This window comes from Columba livia, chromosome 11 (assembly GCF_036013475.1).
Source record: "Columba livia isolate bColLiv1 breed racing homer chromosome 11, bColLiv1.pat.W.v2, whole genome shotgun sequence".
NCBI classification, from domain to species: domain Eukaryota; kingdom Metazoa; phylum Chordata; class Aves; order Columbiformes; family Columbidae; genus Columba; species Columba livia.
Window position 1 is genome coordinate 21,135,183 of NC_088612.1, and position 20,894 is coordinate 21,156,076.

At 50.4% G+C, this 20,894-nt stretch overlaps 1 protein-coding gene across 3 annotated transcripts in view; it reads left to right on the top strand.

Moving 5' to 3' along the window:
• Positions 1–7,885: 7,885 nt before the first annotated feature.
• SORD (sorbitol dehydrogenase) overlaps positions 7,886–20,894 on the top strand; it is a 42,564-nt gene continuing 29,555 nt past the window's right edge. Inside the window, exons 1-6 of one of the 3 annotated variants that reach the window (XM_065076337.1) lie at positions 7,886–8,054; positions 11,361–11,394; positions 12,589–12,753; positions 15,481–15,640; positions 17,970–18,088; positions 18,392–18,457. In XM_065076337.1, coding sequence (XP_064932409.1) covers positions 7,995–8,054; positions 11,361–11,394; positions 12,589–12,753; positions 15,481–15,640; positions 17,970–18,088; positions 18,392–18,457 — 604 coding nt within the window. In that variant the 5' untranslated portion in view covers positions 7,886–7,994. Of the gene's footprint in view, positions 8,055–8,184; positions 8,238–11,360; positions 11,395–12,588; positions 12,754–15,480; positions 15,641–17,969; positions 18,089–18,391; positions 18,458–20,894 lie in introns of those variants that run through there. The other 2 variants (XM_065076338.1, XM_065076339.1) reach the window with 2 other exon arrangements.

Consider the following 20,894-nt stretch of genomic DNA (forward strand, 5'->3'; position numbering starts at 1 on the left):
TGGAGGAGAGCAGAGAAGGACAAGAGTGTCACACCTCTGTGTACTCAGGATGAGGTTAAACAAGGAAGAAAACCCTCCTGGGAGGCTTCACTACTAGGCTGTTCACGTTTCTGGCAAGACCACCAATCAGGGAACTGCTGTGCTGTCCAAGGCCTCCTTGGTGGCATTGAGCAAGACCTCCAGGTGTCTGGTGCTGCCAGAGGAAGGAAAAACCTGGATGCTGCAGTTATTACTTGACTCACAAGTTGTCTTCTGTCTGTCTTTGTGTTTCAGTCTCCAAGCAGGGCTCCTGATGGGTAGATTTTTATGTCCTACCCTCCATTGGATCCAGGAAACATTCAGAGGCCTGTTCCTGCTCCTGATGTACCCAGGTCCCGTCTGCTGGGGATGTTCACAGCATGGACCACCAGCATCCATCTGATCTGCTCAGAGCTTGTTTCTTCTCTCAGTATCTTCCCCATGGGCCACTACCCTGATGTCCTAAATAGCTTTTGTTAAAGTCTCAACCTTTTTTGCCCATATGGGCTATTAACACTATCCAAGGGCTGAGATTCCACTGGGGCCAATACTTGCCCTCCCGTCTCAGAAGTGGGGTCCACGTCACATCAGAAACCAGAGCTTCACCCCCCGAGAAGGGGAAGTTATTAATTCCCCCGTCAGATGTAGCATTCATTTCTAGCCCTGAGTGGTTGGATTTATTGTAAATAGGTGACCTTGTTTAACAAGAAATAATGTCAACACATTTATATTAACTTGCCAAACAAACCTTGAGGGGTAGGGCAACAAACTAATACCCAGCTTCCTTACTGCACTTGATGTTTTTGTTTCCCCGTGTTTCCTCATCTTCAGAAGAAGTATGATTTATGCTTCGTTCCAGAGTGCTTAGTTATTTGTGTTTGAAGATGTGTGTGTGGTTTTTTTATAGTATTCCTTCGTCCTGCTGGTGTTGAAGTTAGTGGTGGATGGCACGGGAATGGATTAGATACGGCTGCAAAGCAAAGCAAACAAATGACTGCAGCCAGTGCTAAAAAAGCCCAGGCACTCCCAGGAAACAAACCCTGGGGAATAAACCAGCTAGGAGGGGACAAAGTGCAGAAATCTCCCATCAACCAGAGCTTGGAGTATTGATCGCTGCTGAGAAGTAGCTGGACCTTCCGCATAGCCCAAGAACGTTGTAGCTTCCTTGTGTGTTGTCCAAGCTTTCCTGCGGTCTCCATCTCACCATGGTCCAGGGTCCCCTCTCTGTGGATCCACATCTCCCTCCAAGCCCCACTTGTTTTGTGCTCTGTTGTCCCATTTCACAGAATCACAGAACCCCAGAATGTGAGGGGTTGAAGGGCTCTGGAAAGCTCATGCAGTGCAATCCCCCCATGGAGCAGGAACACCCAGATGAGGTTACACAGGAAGGTGTCCAGGCGGGTTGGAATGTCTGCACAGAAGGAGACTCCACAACCCCCTGGGCAGCCTGGGCCAGGCTCTGCCACCCTCACCCCAAACAAGTTGCTTCTCAGATTTCAGTGGAACCTCCTGTGTTCCAGTTTGTATCCATTGCCCCTTGTCCTGTCACTGGTTGTCACCAGAAGAGCCTGGCTCCATCCTTCTGACACTCCCCCTTTCCATATTGATCCCCAGGAATGAGTCCCCCCTCAGTGTCCTCTTGTCCAGCTCCAGAGCCCCAGCTCCCTCAGCCTTTCCTCACACCGGAGATGCTCCACAACCCGTCCCCCAGGTATGAAACAGCTCCCCCAAAACTGGCTTCACCTCTCCTGCATGGATCTGTCAGGGCTCAAGCTGCTATCTTAATGATGATTTCAGAGAGGGCTTAAAAGACATATAGACAAGGCTCTCAGGGACATGGTTTAGTGCTAGATTCAGGCTGTGGTTGGGCTTGATGATCTTGAGGGTCTCTTCCAACCAAGATGATTCTATGATTCTATGAACTTAGGAAAAGCTCTGAAAAGCATTCAGGCAGCTTCTCTGTCGTTCCTTCATCAAAAATCATGTCCCTTTCTTATGGAAAAATAAAAATACTAGAAGCCCAAAACATAGACCGTTGACTGCACTGGACCAACAGTCTCTGGGGTTGAACACGAGCACCGTGGTGTGTGACCAGTAGCAGAAAAAAAAATGAAAAAAAAAGCCAGACATGAACAAGAAGGGCAACAAAAATCATTAAGGGAGTGGAGCATCTCCCGTGTGAGGAAAGGCTGAGGGAGCTGGGGCTCTGGAGCCGGACAAGAGGAGACTGAGGGGGGACTCATTCCTGGGGATCAATATGGAAAGGGGGAGTGTCAGGAGGATGGAGCCAGGCTCTTCTGGTGACAACCAGTGACAGGACAAGGGGCAATGGGTGCAAACTGGAACACAGGAGGTTCCACTGAAATCTGAGAAGAAACTTGTTTGGGGTGAGGGTGGCAGAGCCTGGCCCAGGCTGCCCAGGGGGTTGTGGAGTCTCCTTCTGTGCAGACATTCCAACCCGCCTGGACACCTTCCTGTGTAACCTCATCTGGGTGTTCCTGCTCCATGGGGGGATTGCACTGGATGAGCTTGCCAGGGCCCTTCCAACCCCTCACATTCTGTGACTCTGGGAAGATAATCATGTTTATGCAGATAGCTTGCAGGTGGTACATGGAGAAAGGGATGTTGCAATGGAGGGGATGTAACATCACTGACCACTTGATTTCGCTTGTGTTTGTGGAAGCAGGACTTTGTCCATATCCTTCCAGAGAGGTGTTGGAAGCTTGGTCAGCTGCAAAGTCCTGCAGAGCATCACTAAGATGGTTGAGACTGGACTACATGGCACCTAAGGAGATTCTGAAGGAGCTGGACTTGTCCCATAGGAGAAGAGAAGGTTTCCAGGAAATATAATTGCTGCCTTCAGTTATGTAGAGGGACAATAAAGAGAAGACAGACCCAGCCTTTTCTGAGATGCCCAAAGGATAAGAGGTAACAGGTCAAATTGCAGTAGGGACATTTCAGGAAAGGATAAAATTCCTCATGGTGCAGCTGTTGGACAAACTCAAAGACTCAGAAAGGGATCGCCAGCCGTGAAAACATCACCACCAGTCTGGACAAGGCCCTGAACAACCTCAACATGGCTTTGAAGTTAACCCTGCTTTGGCCAGGAGATGGATGAGAGACCCCCAGTAGGTCCATGTAGCCTAAATCTCACTGTGATTATATGGTGATAGATCCTGGTGACTGCGTTTCTTTCTCCCACTTCTCTTAATTCCATGAGTAAGACTCCTGTGGGGCCAAAAAGGGTCAGACAGTTGGGGTTTATTTTGCTGCTTGATGCGTTGCAGATTAGCCATGGGAGGACACTGGACTCTTAGGGCCATTTAAAATGCGACCACTGGTGTCTTTTTCTCATCTGTGCAAAGTGAATAACAGATTTTAATTCAGGCAGGAATTTCAGTAGGATATTGTATGGCTTATGCACACAGAGGGTTGTGGATTAAACATGAATGATTAATCCAGGCAAGTCTCCTGAATTATACGCCCAATTGCCATGTTGTGCTGGATCAGACTAAGAAGCAGATCTGGTTATAGTCCACGCAGGCAGACTAACTAGTCTGGGGAACTGATACTAGTGCCTGGCTCCCAGGAATGGTAGTAAGGCTGGGGAGGGAGTTGCCAAAGATTTGGCAGTGTCTTGAGTGAAAAGTGAACATAAAATCAGCAAAACTGTACTTGAAACCGAGGGGGATCAGAGCAGGCATGGCAACACTTGGCAATGCTGTTGCATGGACGTGTTTGGGTGGTAATGACCTGCTCATGGGGTGGCAATGTCAAGGCCAGGAAAGAGGCAGTACAGGAGACTTCAAAATACATCAGCAAGAAGGTCTTGCTGCTCCTAAACCTATTTTATAACCATATATGTCCAGGAGAACATTTTGTTCCTGATAAGCTCTGGGGAGCAGGACCAGAGCCGAGGGCTCTGTGCTCCCACCAGCCCTGGATTCAGTCCCCTCTGTACATAAATGTGAGCCAGTGCTTTAAGTCCTGGATGCTTATGTGGATGTTTAGAGCTCTGCCACTGTCCGGTGGCTTAGCAAAGCTGGCTGACGTGGGGTGTTCCGGGTGTGTGAAGTGAGAGTTAGTCATGTACCGGAGCAAAGTTTCTCCGGGATGTGTCTTTGGCTTAAAACCCCTAAAACTCCACCAAATTCTCTTGGGTGACTACGTGGCAGTTTGCACCTGGCGCAGCCTGCAAGGGTGGCTCACACCGCTGTGTGTGTGGGCTCGGGATATTCCAGGGAAGGACACACAAAAGAAACAGTTGGACACGTCTTGGCCAAGCAACGCGTGTCCCAGACCCACCGCTGCCATGCAGACAAAGCTCGTTTGCAAAAGAGGTGGTTGGTAAGCTCTGTAGTTCTGAGAATAAACACACCGTGAGGACTTGTGGTCCCGTCTCAGGTTTGGGGACAGGACAGACCTGGGTGGTTGTCACTGAGGGTACAGCCACCTCTCCTGGGATGGGGGAAGGTGCGTGCCTTCATGTGCTTAAAAAACTGACACCCCACCTCTGAGTGTCTCACAAACGCACTTCAATTTATGCCCTGAGCTGTACTCTTCTGGGGAAAATTAAGTTACATATTAATTGATGGGATGATCCGAAGTGCAATGTCTTATCAGCATGTGAGGGTACAAGCAGGTGTGGACAAGGAAGTCAGTGGCTGAGGATGGCTTCTGATTAAATTATAAATCTGAACTGTTCACATAACTAGTGTTTAGGAAATATGTGACTGATCAAATCATTCCATAGAAAAGGCTGGGTGAGTGGTGGCACGTACACGCAGGGCTGTCTTGACCCAGAACAGAACAACGCTGCAAAAGTTTAATCAGCAGCCACAAACACTCACGGGATCTTCTCCTGCCCTCACCCAGCTGTCCGAGTGTTGGAAATGTTGCATCCTGATATATTCCTTGGTCTGTCTTCCCAGCAGAGCATCTTGTGACGTGCTCAGGGGACAAGGAGCGGGGGCAAGCTCTGTGGTGGTCACTCAAACCCCCAAAACAGCAAAGGAACTGCTTTGGCAGGGTAGGAGTAAATATTTTAAAATATGGATTGTTGATAGATATTTTGAGCTCCAGCCCTGTTGGTATGTTCAGCAACAGAGACTCTATTTTGGGGGGGGACAAAACTGATTCTTTTTCTAACTGTTGTGACAGGTGTTGGTGGATCTGAACAGGCATCTTAGTATTTTCTGCATAAATCTGAGAGAAAACATCTGATCTAGCTGCTCAGAAATAGAATTGCAACACTGGGATGGGCAAGAAGCTTCGGAGGGACTTCAGGAAATCCAAAGTGAAACTGTTCTGGTGGAAAGGATTTTTCTGCAAGGTCAACTTATGGTTATGGCACGATCTTGATGTGTGCTTGAAGGAATGTGAATGATCCCTGTGGTCAGTAAAACCTGGATGCCCAGAAGCACAACTGAAAAAGAAATGAATGCGCCGCTAAGTCCTAAGTATGTTTTGTTTAGAGCTTTCTTTGGCTGGCAGGGAAAACAGCTTGCCAGACAGTCCTGAAGAAAAAACAAACAGAAATGGACCACGGGAAGAGCTTCAAAACTTGTTTTAAACGAGGATCTCTGAGGACTTGGAGGAGCTGGAGAAGGTCCTGGTGGTCATGAAGCAAGAGCAGACCCAGTCTGCACGCTGGAGAGAAAACACAGATGGACGTGGAGTTAATCTGATTCAGAAGGAAAGCGGGAAAGAGAAGGGGAGAAAACTGAAGACACAGCACTGATAGTCATGGCAGGGAGCAACGGGAGAGCTAGAGGAACTTGTTCTGCCCCAACAAAAAGCCACTTGTCTGCCCAAACGCTGGCAAGGAACCACTTTCCTCCCCGTCTTGCTGCGGGGCAGGAGCAGAGGCTGTGTGGCCACAGGGTCGTGTTGGCCGAGGGCACGAAGAACCAGTTCCATCAGGTGTTCCTGGGAGAGAAGAGAACGGAACCAAAGCATTTTAAATCCGCCAGCCCTCCCCTCCCCGTCAGGGCACAGCAGCGGCCTGGGGGTGGGATGTTCAGTGCATCCTCTGCTGCGCAAAAGCAGATCAAAGCAGCACAGAAGCCACTTTCACAGCAAGACAAAGCCCGTGGTAATTGAAACACACTTTTTTGGCTGGCCCAACACACCTGCCATTGGCCCGGTGTGTTCGATGCACTCAGAGGAAATCTGGGCAACTGCAGAGCTTTGCCTGAGGATCAGCAATATTGGGGAAGAGAGTTCATCAGGAGAGTGAGATTTAGTGCTGTGGGAGCTGAAGATGACTGCTGTGACCCAAAGGAACTGTAGCAAGAGCCCCACGTTCTCAGCTGAGCCCCACGTAGGGGCCTCCGGCGTTTCTTCCGACTTCGGGAGCCAAAGGGCCAGGCTGCACGTTGCTGCAGAGCTGTGGGGCTTCACAGCAACTTCCAAGCTGGGATGCAGACAAGACAATGCAGACCGTTTGCACGGCAAGTCAAGCTTGGAGGCTGGCTGCAAATAAACCCCAAAAAGGAGAGGTGCAGAGAGGCGCTTTGACAAAACGAGCGTGCCCAGCGGCCGGCAGCCGCTGCTGCGTAAACCCTGAGTAAGGCGTTTCATCGCGGCTTGAATCATACACACGCTCCTGCCCCCAGAGTAACAGTGGGGGCGGCTCATGGCCACTAATTAGACCCTGGCTCAACTCAGATAAACAGGGAATGACACCAACAGGGAGCAAAGAAATGCAGCAGCCCTTGGCTGCCCGGCAGGTGGAACATTTTTGCAAGGAAAGCAAACGCTCCCATTCATGCAAGCGGGAGGAAGCAATAACGTTAGAAGCGTGGTTTATTTTTAGCTGGTGCTGGCAACTTTGCATTACATATCCTGTACTTTTTCTATTTTTCCAAGGAAGTCAAGCTCGGAAAGCCTTTGACTTCAGATGGCTCTTAAGGAGCACTGGAGAGCATAACCTCTTGAGATCTTTGCCAGCTCCATCTGCCGAGGATTCTGGGCAGAAAACCTCCTATCCCTGGAACCCGGAATCCTCGTTAATCTCAAGTTTTTCTCTTGATAAGCCATTCTCTCCTTGGAGATATCCACATTCCAGCAATGCTGCGGCTGGCTGGGCCCAGGCGAGCCCACGGGCTTTCTGGAATCTTAGCCAAAGTGCGCAGTGACACATCGGCTCCGGCTTCGCACCAGCGGCGGGGTGACCCAAGACACTCCATTTAGCGCAGAAACAGAGAAAACGAAGACATAAACTTCACAGCAGAGTCAGTTATACTGTCAAGCAGCATTCTTTATTTTATCAGCACAGGGGAGCTCTGGGAACCATTCCCCGTAAGTGCTCCAAACACCGGATGCTCTTGCATTGCTTATATTCACGTAATTTTTACATATGCTTTACAATTTTTGGTAATTTTCACATACATCTACACTAAGAAATAATGACGTTAGTTATAATTAATTTCTTACTTACACCTATTTATTGTTAAATATAAACTAAGCACTCTGCTTCTGAACAATGTATTACTTGATCTTCTGTCTCCCTCTCGTCATGAAGAAGGATCTAAAACTTGAAAAAATATCCCCTCATTTTGCAGGTGGCCAGAAAGCATTTATCTCATGTCAGTTGGTTAATTGATGGGTATGTCTTTTATAACTTAACCACAGCATACGTTAATTTGGCGGCCTCTCTTCACTGTGTGCCCCGGGGGTAGGCTAGGCCAGTGTAGGGCCTGGGCCTGGAGTGTGAGCGGGGGCCGAGGCCTCGGGCCTGGAGTGTGGCCCCGGTGCTTGGGGCCTAAGCCCTGGGGCTGGGGCTGGGGCAAGGGAAGGAGCCCGGACACGAGGCCGACGTGTGGGGCCCGCCGTGCCCGCTCCGTGCGGCGGGGGCGGTGCCGGGGCTGGCGCGGGGGCGGCCGGGGGCAGAGGGGCGGCCCCACCGCGGGAGGCCCCGCCGCCGGCCCTTGGACGCGGGCGCCGCGCCGAGCCCAGCCGAGCCGAGCCGAGCCATGGCGGCGCCGGGGCAGAACCTGGCCGTGGTAGTGCACCGAGCCGGGGACCTGCGCCTGGTACGGGCCGGGGGGAGCGGGCCGGCCCGGGGCCGCCGCGGCTCGGCTGGGCTCGGGGCGGAGGCTGCGGGGCGGGCCCGGCGGCCGGGCCGGGTGGTGACGGGGGCGGCCCCGCAGCGCGGCCCGGGGTGGGGGAGCCGAGCCGGGAGCGCCCCGGGGATGAGCCCCGGGGAGTGCGAGGGGGTCGGTGAGCTGAGGCGGGAAGGGCTGCGGCCGCGCCCGTGCTGGGGTGACCCGTGGGTGGAGTGGAGCCCGAAGCGTTGAGCTGCCCCGGGGTCACACAGGGATGGAGGGGGCGGGAGTGGGTGCTGCTGGGCGCACAGCCCCGTGGAAAAGGCGTTCCCCGAGAGCAGCGGCGGGGGGACGCGTGTTGCTTCGCCGAGCGAGGAGCAGGAAGGGTTCGGGGGGCAGCGTGCGCCCCAGCGCCCTCGGTGAGAGGGAAAGAGAAGGGGAAGACACGGGGGACACTGCACTGATAGTTGTAGGAAGCAGTTATTTTACAAATATGATAGGCCCAGGCAGGATCTCTCAGCAAACCATTTTAATAATGGTTTTGCAAGACTGGGTGTTCTGTCTAAAGGTCAGCACACCTAATAGGGCAAAAAGCCCCTGCTTATATCCCCCCAAAAATCGCTGCTGCAATATCCCTCCCCTGTTCCCCGTTGGTTGGTACTGCAGGGTTTACAGACCACCCCGACACTTACAACACCCTTCCCATTATCAATCTATTTAAGATATGGATTCCTGGTGCTTTGGCTACACTTCCCCCTAAACTACCTTGTAAATACAGGTATTGGTATGTATACAGGTGTCAGTATATATTGTGGGAAAAGACTGTTTTACATAGTCCGGTGTCTGTCGGTCCTTCCCCCCTGCTGGGGTCAGGTATCTGGTCCTCAGTTACGTAAAAACAACAGTCCTTCGTTAAACCTTCCTTACAGTCCCGGCAGGGAGGAGCAGGAGAGGTGAAGGAACCTGTTCTGCCCCAACAAAAAGCCACTTGTCTGCCCAACCGCTGGCAAGGAACCACCTTCCTGCCCGTCTTGTTGTGGGGCCTTGGTGTTCAGTCGGTGCTTCAAACCATTTCTGCTCCTCGGATGTCCCTGGGTGCCGAATCGCTGCTGGAGACTGGTGTTGGTTTGGCGAGCGCTGGATGGGGCGAGAATGATTTACATAGGCAAACACTGACGGGCAGTTTTCCGTGCAAACAGTGCGGGCAGGAGGGCTCTGGGGAACGTGCGGACTTTGGATACCTCCTGCAGCTTGTTTGGGGGATGATTATCAGGGAAACTGTTGATTTTTTACTGTTCCTGCACAGATCAAGCGCCACGTGCCAAAGGTGTTCATGTGGTAATTCCCCTGTGGCTCCAGCCACCTTTGATACAACTGCGATTGCACTAGAAGCACGTGCAGCCCCACTTCTACTAGAAATAATGGGTGAGGATGGAGATGGTCCCTCTAGTTCAAGAACATGTTTCCAGACCCCTGTGATTTACAAAGGCGTGTGGGATGTGAGGGTGGATTCTGGCTCCATCCCATCTACGTTGCTGGTCTCTAAACCGACTTACACCCAAATGTGTAAGTTTTCCTTGGGATATTCGTACTGCTGGAGCCTTGGGAGGTGCCGTCGGTGCTCCCCTGGCATTACCCTCGGGGTGCGATCCTCCTGGCTTCCCTAACGTCTGTGAATGGCACTCGTTACATTGCCCGCTGACCATGTAAGGAGCTGAAACAGTGAACTCTGCACCTGTTATTTGAGTTATTGATTCCTAAAGATAGGTGAGATCATCCTCCCTGTAATTCCCACACCTTTCTCCATTCCTGTGGACGTGCTGCCCGCGGGGAGAGGCTCCATGACTTCAGTAGCCGACCCGCGTTAACGTGAAACTGCGTTGGCTTCATTGTTGACTCTCCTCTTGGTCTGAGGCGGTTGCCACGGGCTCATATTTGCTGCCACTTGAGGATTTATTGTTTCTCATGCATGTACCGTATCCTCTCTTTACATGTCTCCTTCCACAGAAAACAGTTGCTCTGTTTCCTTCACATCCTCCGTTCTGCCAGTTCCCGTCTCTGTGTCTTTCAGTGAGCAGAACACACATTCTGAAATGCTTTGGGGTCCAGTTTGGTCACCCCTGTTTTCTGCAAATCACTCCAGGGGATTTACTTTCCACCAAAACGTCTGTTTTCCAGCACAGCTGTTATTTAAAAACATAAAAGCGTATTGCACGCTCATCAGATATTTTCTGTGTAGGAGGTTACATTTAGGTCGACTTCTTTTAAAAAATGATGCTCTGGGCTGTGCCCTTGGTGGGACAAAACAAACACCCCAAAATGCAGGTGCAGTTCTGAGCACTGAGCTTTCAGTAGGTTGGGTTGTATTTTGATTTGCGCTCCAGCTGACACAACTCAGGCCGTCCTGCCTGCTGATTATTCAGCAGGTGTTCTTTTTGTGCCATTAAATTGCTCAAGTCCAAAGTGTTAGTTGAGGAGTCATGCTGGGATTGAGAATGGATTTAATTAGCTAGAACGCAAACCAGCGCTCCCCAAAAGTAAGAGGGGGTTCCCCGCTCTCGCCACAGGAGGGAAATCTCGTCTTCCGTGTTGTGTAGCAGCTTTTACCTGTGACAGTGAATACGTGGAGGGCTAAAAGTGATTGTGCATCTCTCAAATCCAGAGATCAATTTTCTTGCTAAGTAGATGTTCTGGCGAGGAGAAATAACTGACCGTGGGCTCCTTAATATGTGCGTAACAGATACTTTTTAAAGGAACTGTGCGAATAGGAGCTGCACTCAAAGGTCTTGCGCTCGGTTTTGGGCTCTAAGATGCAAAGAAAATGTGCAGCAGATGGTTATGAAGAGTTCCTTGGTAGCACTAATTAACTTTGGTGGGGGCTCGATCCTAGAGGTGGGTGTTGTACTGTCCTGAGGTTGTAAAACCCAACAAAATGATGCCTTTCTCTTTTGAGGCAGCTGTGGGAGTTCAGTGCAGGGCGACTTGGGGCCAAGTGACTGCTTTGATTCTGGTTTTATCCTTCATCCCGCAAGAGGATGTGCTTTTAAATGTGATTTACAGTAATATTTACAGTTGATTTATACTTTATTACATAGTAAAATATTTCCTATTACTTATAGTAATAATAAAGCACTTCAATATCAACTTTTTATAGGAAGAGGTGGTTCAGAATCTTCCTGGTTACAGAAGGTGATTACGGATTTACCTGAGCCACCCTGGGCTGACTTCCCACCAGGTATTCCCATGGCCACGCACAGACAACTGAACGCTTTTGTATCTTCTTTTTGTCCATAGGAAAACCGTCCGATCCCAGAACCGGGTCCCAACGGTAGGTCTGGAGATGACTGCTTCTGTCTGCTTCTTTTAACAATCCCTTTCTTTCCTCACTCTCTTTCGTCGGTCCTTGATGTTGCAAGGAGAGATAGTATTTCTGAGAAAGTATAAAATAATCTGAAAAAAGAAAATATGGTTGAAACAGGTAACACTGAATTTCCAGTAGAAAAGAAGAGCTGGAGCAGTGGCAGATCTCCCTTAATCTGCCCTTTTCCACCTCCTGTCTCCTCAGTTCACGTATTTCATGTTAAATGGCTTTTGGGACATGTCAGATGATCTCACTGCAGGACTCAATATTAATAGGCTGGGCATATGGGCTGATACCCTGTTTCCCTGAAAATAAGGCAGGGTCTTCTATTAATTTTTGCTTGAGAAGATGCATTAGGGCTTATTTTCAGGGGATGTCTTATTTTTCCATGATCAACAATCTACATTTATTCTCGAACAAAAAAAATCCACATTTATTTAAACGTAATCATGTCACATTCTGGAACATCATCATAACTCTCCAAACCTTGAACTCCATCGTGAATTTCTTGTGACTCCATTTTCTTGAGAACCATCAGCCCCGATTTCTCATGTCCAGCAACAGCGCTTTCTTTAAATCAGCACCTCATGTCCAAGTCACTTGCTTATAATGTACAAATGTCAGTTAACTATCAGCTGTCTGCTTTTCTTGGCGAAGAGTCTATCTGTCCTGCTGTATTCTATTGCCAATTAATTTTACTTTATTCACATGTATAGCTATTTAAATTGACTTTTTTAACGAACCATAACTAGGGCTTATTTTTGGGGTAGGGCTTATTTTCGGGGAAACAGGGTGGGAATTTGATTCACTGACTCTCCAGGGCTGAAATCATGGTTTAGGAAAAGGAGAAAATTAAACAGACTTGCTCTTTCATTCTTGCTCCAGCGGTAGTTATGCCCCTCTGAGATTGTATAAGCATTGTTGATGGGGGTCTTTAAGCTTTCCTGGTTTGTCAACCCTTTGTATTTCAGCAGACGTCTCGTGAACACGCCACCCATCCTTATGCGTGCATGTGCTGTTCTGCTACATTTATTTAATGCTAATAAATTCAGATGTTTCAGTGCCGCCTTGGCCTTTGCGCTGGGACACGGGGACAGCACACGTGTTGCTCTCCCGAGAAGGTAAGATGTTTATAAGAACTGTGTTTCTGTTTTGCGGCAGAGGTGCTGCTGCAGATGCATTCTGTTGGGATCTGCGGCTCCGACGTTCACTACTGGCAGCACGGCCGCATCGGGGATTTTGTGGTGAAGAACCCCATGGTGCTGGGGCACGAAGCTTCTGGGACCGTCATCAAAGTGGGATCGGGAGTGACTCATCTGAAACCAGGTACCTGGAACGAAAAATGGCTTTCTATTTGTTTTCCTGCCGGTCGGTTCGTGAGAATGCGTTGATAACAGGTTGTGCTTTTTTGTTGGGTGAATTTATCTGATGTTCTGAGCTGTGAATTCCACAGCGTGACCGTCTCTTTTCAAAGGCTGTCACCGTGCTGGCCCCTGTAGTTTATGGTATTTCTTCAGTAGGCTTGATCCTGTGATATCTTGAGCTGCTCTGACTTGATTTTAATGCAGAGCAGAATGTCTACTGCTACGGGGTGCCTTTTAAAGTAGATAGATAATGGGTCAGAAAACACATACGTTGCTTTTGCCAACAACCTGCTGTTAAGAGTTGCAGAGAGACCTTACGGGTGCCCGGGTAATAAGATGTAGATCAATGTCAATGCAAATAAAGTGGTTTTCGCTGCAGAGGAAACAAAACCAGCTTTGTATCTAAAATGATGGGCTGAGCATCACTGCTGAGCAGAGAGGCCTTTGGCTCTGACACAGCCAAAGATCGGTGTTAGGAAAGGGACAGAGGCTCAATAAGCGGCTGTCACCGCACGGCTATAGGCAGCTCTGCTCTCCTTTCCAAAGAGAGATTAAAAAAGTGAAGTTTCCAAGGAGGAGGAGATCACAGAATCCCAGAATGTCAGGGGCTGGAAGGGCCCTGGAAAGCTCATCCAGTGCAATCCCCCCATGGAGCAGGAACACCCAGATGAGGTTACACAGGAAGGTGTCCAGGCGGGTTGGAATGTCTGCACAGAAGGAGACTCCACAACCCCCTGGGCAGCCTGGGCCAGGCTCTGCCACCCTCACCCCCAACAAGTTTCCTCTCAGATTTCAGTGGAACCTCCTGTGTTCCAGTTTGCACCCATTGCCCCTTGTCCTGTCACTGGTTGTCACCAGAAGAGCCTGGCTCCATCCTCCTGACACTCCCCTTTCCATATTGATCCCCAGGAATGAGTCCCCCCTCAGTGTCCTCTTGTCCAGCTCCAGAGCCCCAGCTCCCTCAGCCTTTCCTCACACGGGAGATGCTCCACTCCCTTCAGCATCTTGGTGGCTGCGCTGGACTCTCTCCAGCAGTTCCCTGTCCTGCTGGAACTGAGGGGCCACAACTGGACACAATATTCCAGGTGTGGTCTCCCCAGGGCAGAGCAGAGGGGCAGGAGAACCTCTCTGACCTACTGACCACCCCCTTCTAACCCACCCCAGGTACCATTGGCCTTCCTGGCCACAAGGGCCCAGTGCTGGCTCATGGTCACCCTGCTGTCCCCAGGACCCCCAGGTCCCTTTCCCCTACGCTGCTCTCTAATAGGTCATTCCCCAACTTACACTGGAACCTGGGGTTGTTCCTGCCCAGATTCAAGACTCTACACTTGCCCGTGTTCTATTTCATTAAATGTTTCCCCGCCCAGCTCTCCAGCCTGTCCAGGTCTCTGATGGCAGCACAGCTTCCAGTGTCAGCCACTCCTCCCAGCTCCGTGTCATCAGCAAACTTGCTGATAGTACACTCTATTCCCTCGTCCAAATAGTTTATGAATGTATTGAATAATGATGAGATGAGATGTGTATCACCATCTCTGTGACGAATGACTAAGCTGGGAAGTTGAGGAGCAGTGGGCTAGGTGGCTTTTTGCTTCAATCCATCCTCCTGCCAACTGAAAGTCTGTTGGTGGAGAGATTTGGCTTTGTTGGCTTCATCTGCTGAATAAAAAGGGCTGTCTTGTGTTCTTTGTGTACTTGCAAGTTTAGTGTGCTCGTACATTCATGTCTTTAGTCCATCCTGCCTCGTGATTGCAAATAAATAAGTAATTTTTGTCCCGTCTGGGCAGCTTCATCGTAGGAAATTTTTGTAGGAACAATTTCTTCCCCAAAGGGCTGTGGGGCATTGGAACAGGCTGCCCAGGGCAGTGCTGGAGTCACCATCCCTGGAGGGGTTGAAAAGGCTTTTAAATGAGGTTCTCAGGGACATGGGGCAGTGCCAGAGTTGGGGTATGGTTGGACTTGATGATCTTGAGAGTCTCTTCCAACCAAAATGATTCTTGAACAAAAAAGTCAACATTTATTCAAACATGGTCATGTCATTATCTTCTGGAACATCATCATAACTCTCCAAGCCCTGAATTCCATTGTGAATTTCTTTCGGGGGTGTCTGCATTTCTTGGTGAAGGGTCTGTCTGCTCCTGCTGCATTCCGTTGCCAATTAATTTTACTTTTTTACATGTATAGCTGCCTGGACACTTTTTAAATTGACTTTATAGTGACTTTTAACTAGGGCTTATGTTTGGAGTAGGACTTATATTTTGAGCATCCTTGGAAATCCTGAAAAAGCATGCTAGGGCTTATTTTTGGGGTAGGGCTTATTTTCAGGGAAAAAGGCTAATTATCTACTGTTCCAGTTACTACAGATTTGGGAAAAAACCTGATCACCTGAGATGAGGACTGCGTTTTTGCTGAGCACAAGGCAGCTGGGGAGGTTTGTGTGTGACTGAGCTTTCATCTGTGTCTGTGCCTCAAACAGCAGCTCTTTTCACTTAGCGGCGAAGATCTCGGTGATGCAGCCACAGTGAAGGGAGCGTCGGGAGTTTGGCTGGTGCAGCAGCGTCACCTTTCTCAGCAGACGTCCCTCGTGTTTCTCTCGTACTGGGGTTTCACGCCATCTTCCCCGGTTTGATGCGACTTGTACCTACGTGCCCACCTTCTTCGTGAGTTACTCGGTCTGCTTTCACCCTGGCAGGTGACCGAGTGGCCATCGAGCCCGGCGTCCCGAGAGAAATGGACGAGTTCTGCAAAACCGGCCGCTACAACCTGTCTCCAACCATCTTCTTCTGCGCGACGCCTCCCGACGACGGCAACTTGTGCCGCTACTACAAGCACAACGCCAGCTACTGCTACAAGTTAGTCGGTGCCCTCTCTGCGGAGAAATATAGACTCCCTGGGAGGGATTAGCTGAAGCAATCGCCTCGTGGCCCTTTTGAGTGTTGCAGGGAGCTCTCTTTACCTGAACACAAAGGGTTTTATTGCTTTCTGATCCATAAATAACATGTTCAAGGCTTGGATGGCAGCCACTTTGCAAAGGGTTTGTCAGGCAGCTATAGTTTATCCCCTCTGCTGCCAGACATAAATAAACATTTCTCGTGTGTTTCCTGGGATGTCACCTCTGCTTTACCCTCTAATTATTTTACTATTTGCCCCCTCCTCTTGGTTTCTTTTCTGCCGTCTTTTTATATCTTCGCATTCTTAGGACGGTGCCTGGAGGTCTTTGATTCTCTGAGCTGAGTGAGCTTTGCTGCGGCTTTTGGGAAGCACCACACTGACTGCTCACACCTCGCTGTGTCACTTACAACAAAGTCATCCTGCTCAGAGCAGAGCAGGAACAGAAAGCAGTGTCCCTACTATGCTGCTTTAATTCGTGGTGCTGAGCGGCCCCGCTAAGCTGCCGGCGTTACGTGTCTGTTTTCCTATCCAGCTCAGCAAACTGGAATCTCCTCTTAATTGTGGCAGGACTGACGCATTTGCTTAAAAGCAAGTCTGTGCTTAAGTACTTTGGCAAATACTCTAGAAACCTAAACAAACCTCTGCGGTGTTATACTTGCATAAATGCATTTACACAATGAGTTAAAAATAGGCTCAGGTCGTGGCCTCCCGAGACTGATCTACCTGTGGAGCTTGTTCTTTCTCAGTCTGTGTGGAGCTGGTGCTTCCATCCTCAGGGCTGATCTGCAGAGGGTCGGGAGTTGATGCTTGAGTGCTCTTCTCCTGAGAGTTCTCGAGCAGGAGGCTCCTTTCAAAGCAAACCCCGAGCAGCCGGTGTCAAGAGATGTTGCTCTGGATGGGACAAACTTCTCCCTGTCGAGACCCACTGTCACTGATGTCCTGTGTACTGTTAAAATAGCATTACAAGCTTTTGCTTGGGAGGAAGTGGCTGGTTTGTAGCTGTCTTCTTCCAGGGAGAGATCTGCTTTGAGAGATTGCTTTCTTCAATTTGAGTAAATATTACTTGGGCTATATTGTTTTTTTCTTAGGCTGTGAAATGCAAAGCCTGAATTTGGTGCCCGTGGGTTCGAATCCGCAGGGCCATGCCCATCCGATGCAGAGCTCATTCCCTGGCACAAAGTCACTGCCAGCGCGGATTTGCTGAGAAAAGATGATGTCTGAGCTCCCTGGGTTCTCACACATTTTGGCAGGTGTTGTCTGTCCTTCTGCAGGCGGACAGACTGTGCTGGGCACTCCGAGCAGAGTGATGGAGGGGGATCGTGCTGCAGAGCTGCTCTCCCCGTTGATGGGAGACCCAGTAGGAGTGAATGTGATGCCAAATGTGATGCCAGACTCTCGGGCAACTAAACGTTTGGAATCAGCCCTTCGGTGCCTCCTGGAGATAAGGGACATACAGACATCTTACAGCTGCCTTCCCACAACTGTCATTTCCCTTATTTTGTGTTGGCCTGGCTGAGATCTGACCTCAGGCTTCCCAGGGCTGTCACAAAGACTTTCCTCGCAGACACAGCTCCCAGCACCGCGTGAGAGCCCACGCTGGTGGCTTTCTGGAGGGTTGGGATTTATTTCTGGCAGCAGTTCAGATGGCTTTTGCCCCACTCTGCTTTTTTCCACCGCTGCATTACAGTGCTGCTTGTGTCCAGAAGGTGTTAGACACCCACTGTACACATTTTCCTGACTGCTGGGACACTTCGTGCTGGGACCAATCCACTGATTGAAGTACTTGGTGCATCAAGTGAGGACATCCAGGGGGTGATGGGGAGACCTTTGCTCTCCATGGCATCACCATTGCCAGCAAGATGTTTTCAAAAAGTGCAGAGCTGAACGATTCAACCCAGATGAGGGGTCTGGGAGCTCAGTGGTGGGTCCCAGCCGCAGGGCAGACTTCCAGGTGGTACATACACAACTGTGGGGTTTATTCCGAGGGTGGCGAAGGAGTTTTAGGGTTGACTCACCAAGTACTGGAGAGATGGGGTGGGGAAGTTTGCCTTTGGTGCTCGGGCAAACCTCACTGGTAAATGATTTAGGTGTCCTGGCTGCTGCTTAAGAGGGATATAACCACTTGAAATGCCTTCCAGCCCTGCATTTCTCAGACCATACAATGAGAGTGTGTTTCGCCACTGTGGTTTAGACCCGTGTTTGGGGTTTCAGCATTTCAAATGCTGTGGCTTTCCTCATCACCCCCCATAAACCTCTTTGGTGACTGTTGCTTGTGTCTGGTTCTTTCAGGCTTCCAGATAACGTCACCTTTGAAGAAGGAGCCCTTATCGAGCCGCTTTCGGTGGGAATCCATGCCTGCAAAAGGGCGGGAGTCACTCTGGGAAGCAAAGTCTTCGTGTCTGGCTCCGGTACGGTGAACATTTTCAGTCCCCAGGGGATGGACGGGGTGCTGCGCTCCAGCGCTGCGTTTTGCGCAGCCCAAACGCAATGCGCAGGGTCTGGGTGTGCTGAGGGGGCAGAGCAGCGGGCGCTGGTTTCCTTGCGGAGTTTCTCATGCAGCAGCCGCTCCTCTGGTCTCGCTGCCCCGGGCTTGTGGTGCTGCTGCAATCCCAGAGACCCGGAGCGCAGCCGGAGCCTCCTGCTGCCCGGGAGCACGCTGAGCCCACGCTGCTGCTCTCCGCCACTTCCATATGTTCTCCCTTTGTACCCAGGACCAATTGGCCTCGTTAACGTGCTTGTTGCTAAGATGATGGGCGCAGCAGCTGTGGTAGTTACAGGTAAGTCCTTTTAACCTATAAGAGTGTGCCTGTTTCCCAAAATACAACACTTTGACTCGTTCCACATTATTCTTTCAAGTAACCACTGGGGAAGGCAGCCCACGCACAATGGAAAGTCTGTTTATGAATGGAGTAGTAATGTGCCTTTCTGGAGGGAATCCTAATTAACACCTTGTTCCTCAGGACAAGACTTTAATCCCCACTAACTGGGGTCTGTGAGAAGGTGCAGGTCACAGCTGATGCTTCTCTGTGAGGTTAGCAGACCTGGGTAATAACTTCTGCTTCCCGACGCAGGCAAGTTGTGCAGGTGGAGTAACCACAGTGCTTCAAGGACAATAAACCAGCAGCTCATGAGTGGCCATTGGGTCAAGCCTAGAGACCTTTTTCAGACTCTGAGCAGGTCTTTTGGGAAGAGGCAACACTGTGTGACAAAGCTCTGAGTTACAGAAGCTCTGTTTGCTCCTGGCACCTCTGATCACTGCCTCTTTGTTTGTTTGGGGTTTGGTTTGGGGTTTTTCCATTTTGAGCTCTTCTAACCGCAGCTTTGTGTTTTGCCTTTGGCTCATAAGCCTTAAGGATCAGGTTTCATCTTCCCTGTAGTGCTTATAGACCTTGATTGTATTTGCTTCTGGTCTTCACCTAGGCACACAGACCATGCGACACAGCATATTTTATACCCTGTTTGGAGCTATTCTTGGGAAGTTTGCTCTGAGCAGGTTTCTTCCTTCCTCTAGAAGTCCACGGAGATGGCCTGAACATGTTTTCACAGTCCTTTCTGTGTCCCGACACATTGTCCCTCTCTAATTCTTCTGCCCTTCTTCCTGCTGGGGTTCAATTCCTCTTCTCTTTGCCCTCCTACCCCAGCCCAGCTCACTCCACCTCTCCTCGAAGGTCAGGCTCTTCTTGGTGTACCTTGTCCCGAAGAACTGAGACCTGGAGGAACCTGAGGAGGTCCCCAGGTTGAAATTTCCACCTGGGGCTTGGGCAGGGCCTGGAAGTGACGTTTCCACCGCTCTGATCCTTCTGAGCAGTGGTGACCGGGGGGTGGTTACAGGTGCGACTAGACAACAAACACAGGTTGCTGTGGCTTTTTTGGGCCCAAGACCCAACGTGGACCTTTCAGAAGGCTGTCACTCCACCTCCCACGCTTCGGGCCAGGTCTGGTTTTGACCTCTTGCCATTTTCAGGTTGAGAGACCACGTTCAGGTTGCACCCTCTTGCCTTCGCAGAAGCATTCTTCAGGAGTAGCTCACGTCAGAACCAAAGGCAGGTGGTTGCCTTCTCCTCCCTAAATCCACTTGCTGCTGAGTCCAGGGCACTTTTCACTCCGCTCACCCCACCCTGCAGGCGTGTCCTCGGTGGACGTAATCAGTCTGGGCCTCGGATTGCGCTAAGCATTGTCATTTGGGGATGATGGTTGCTCTAGCAGGAGGAGCAGCTCTGCCTCTTGAATCACACACAAGCTGAGCTGGTGCAGGGGCTGGTGTGGGCCCATGGGTGGGTGGGGAAGGGCTGGGTGAGCTGGCAGGGCTTGGTGGGGCTGAGGCAGCCGCTTCAGGGCTCCAGGTGATGGTAGGAAGCTCTTGGTACCTGGTTTGTAGGGTCAGCAAGCTCAGCGTCATGGAATTAACCCCTTCCGATCTTTACGCCTTGGCCTAGGTAACAATCCTGACTCATAGACAACTTCCACCTGGGAGGTCCTTGGCGGAGATGCTCAGAGACACCCATGGAGGTGCTGGCCCTGGTCAAATATTTGTACGTGATGCGAGCCAAGGAAAGGGTTTAGTTTGGCTCGTTGCTGCGGGGGATTTTGCTGCCCTTCTTAAGGAACTGCTTTTTGCCTCGGCTTTAGGAGCCAACACCTGCCAGGTGACTGTGTGCCCACAAAGGCCCCTCTTGTGCTTTGCTACCAGATTCTTTGGGTTTTTATGAGGCGTTTTGTCTGTGAAGAGCTTTTGGCAGCGCTTAAGGGTTGAAATGTTTGAGATTGTTTTGACAGGCTGCACACAAATACAGAAATACCTACAAGAGCTTTTTCCTGACCAGGGGAGAACTCGCCTCCTGCAGCTTCTGTGGCAATTGTCTTTGGCACACCTGGAGTCAAGGAGTCTAGGAAAGTTACGTCTCTGCCGAGGGGTCGGGTCCCTTCCCTGGGACCCCCAGAGAGCAGCTGGCACCATAATTAGACACTGATTTCTCAGCCTGACCTTCCAAAGGCTGGTCTGTGCCAGAGCTTGGTGATAAAAGCTGTTAGTGCTCCTGGTAACCTTTGCTCTTCTCCCTGGCAGGCTGGTGTTCTCACTTTTGGGGGGTGTGTGTTGTACCTAATGGCCTGCAGTTGGGTGGCAGAAGATCAGTTTGTTCCGTGGGTCCTCATCTTCTCTTCCCTAAGGTCTGTGGTTTTCTCCGCTCCTCCTCCACTCCTCCTGGTTGATTT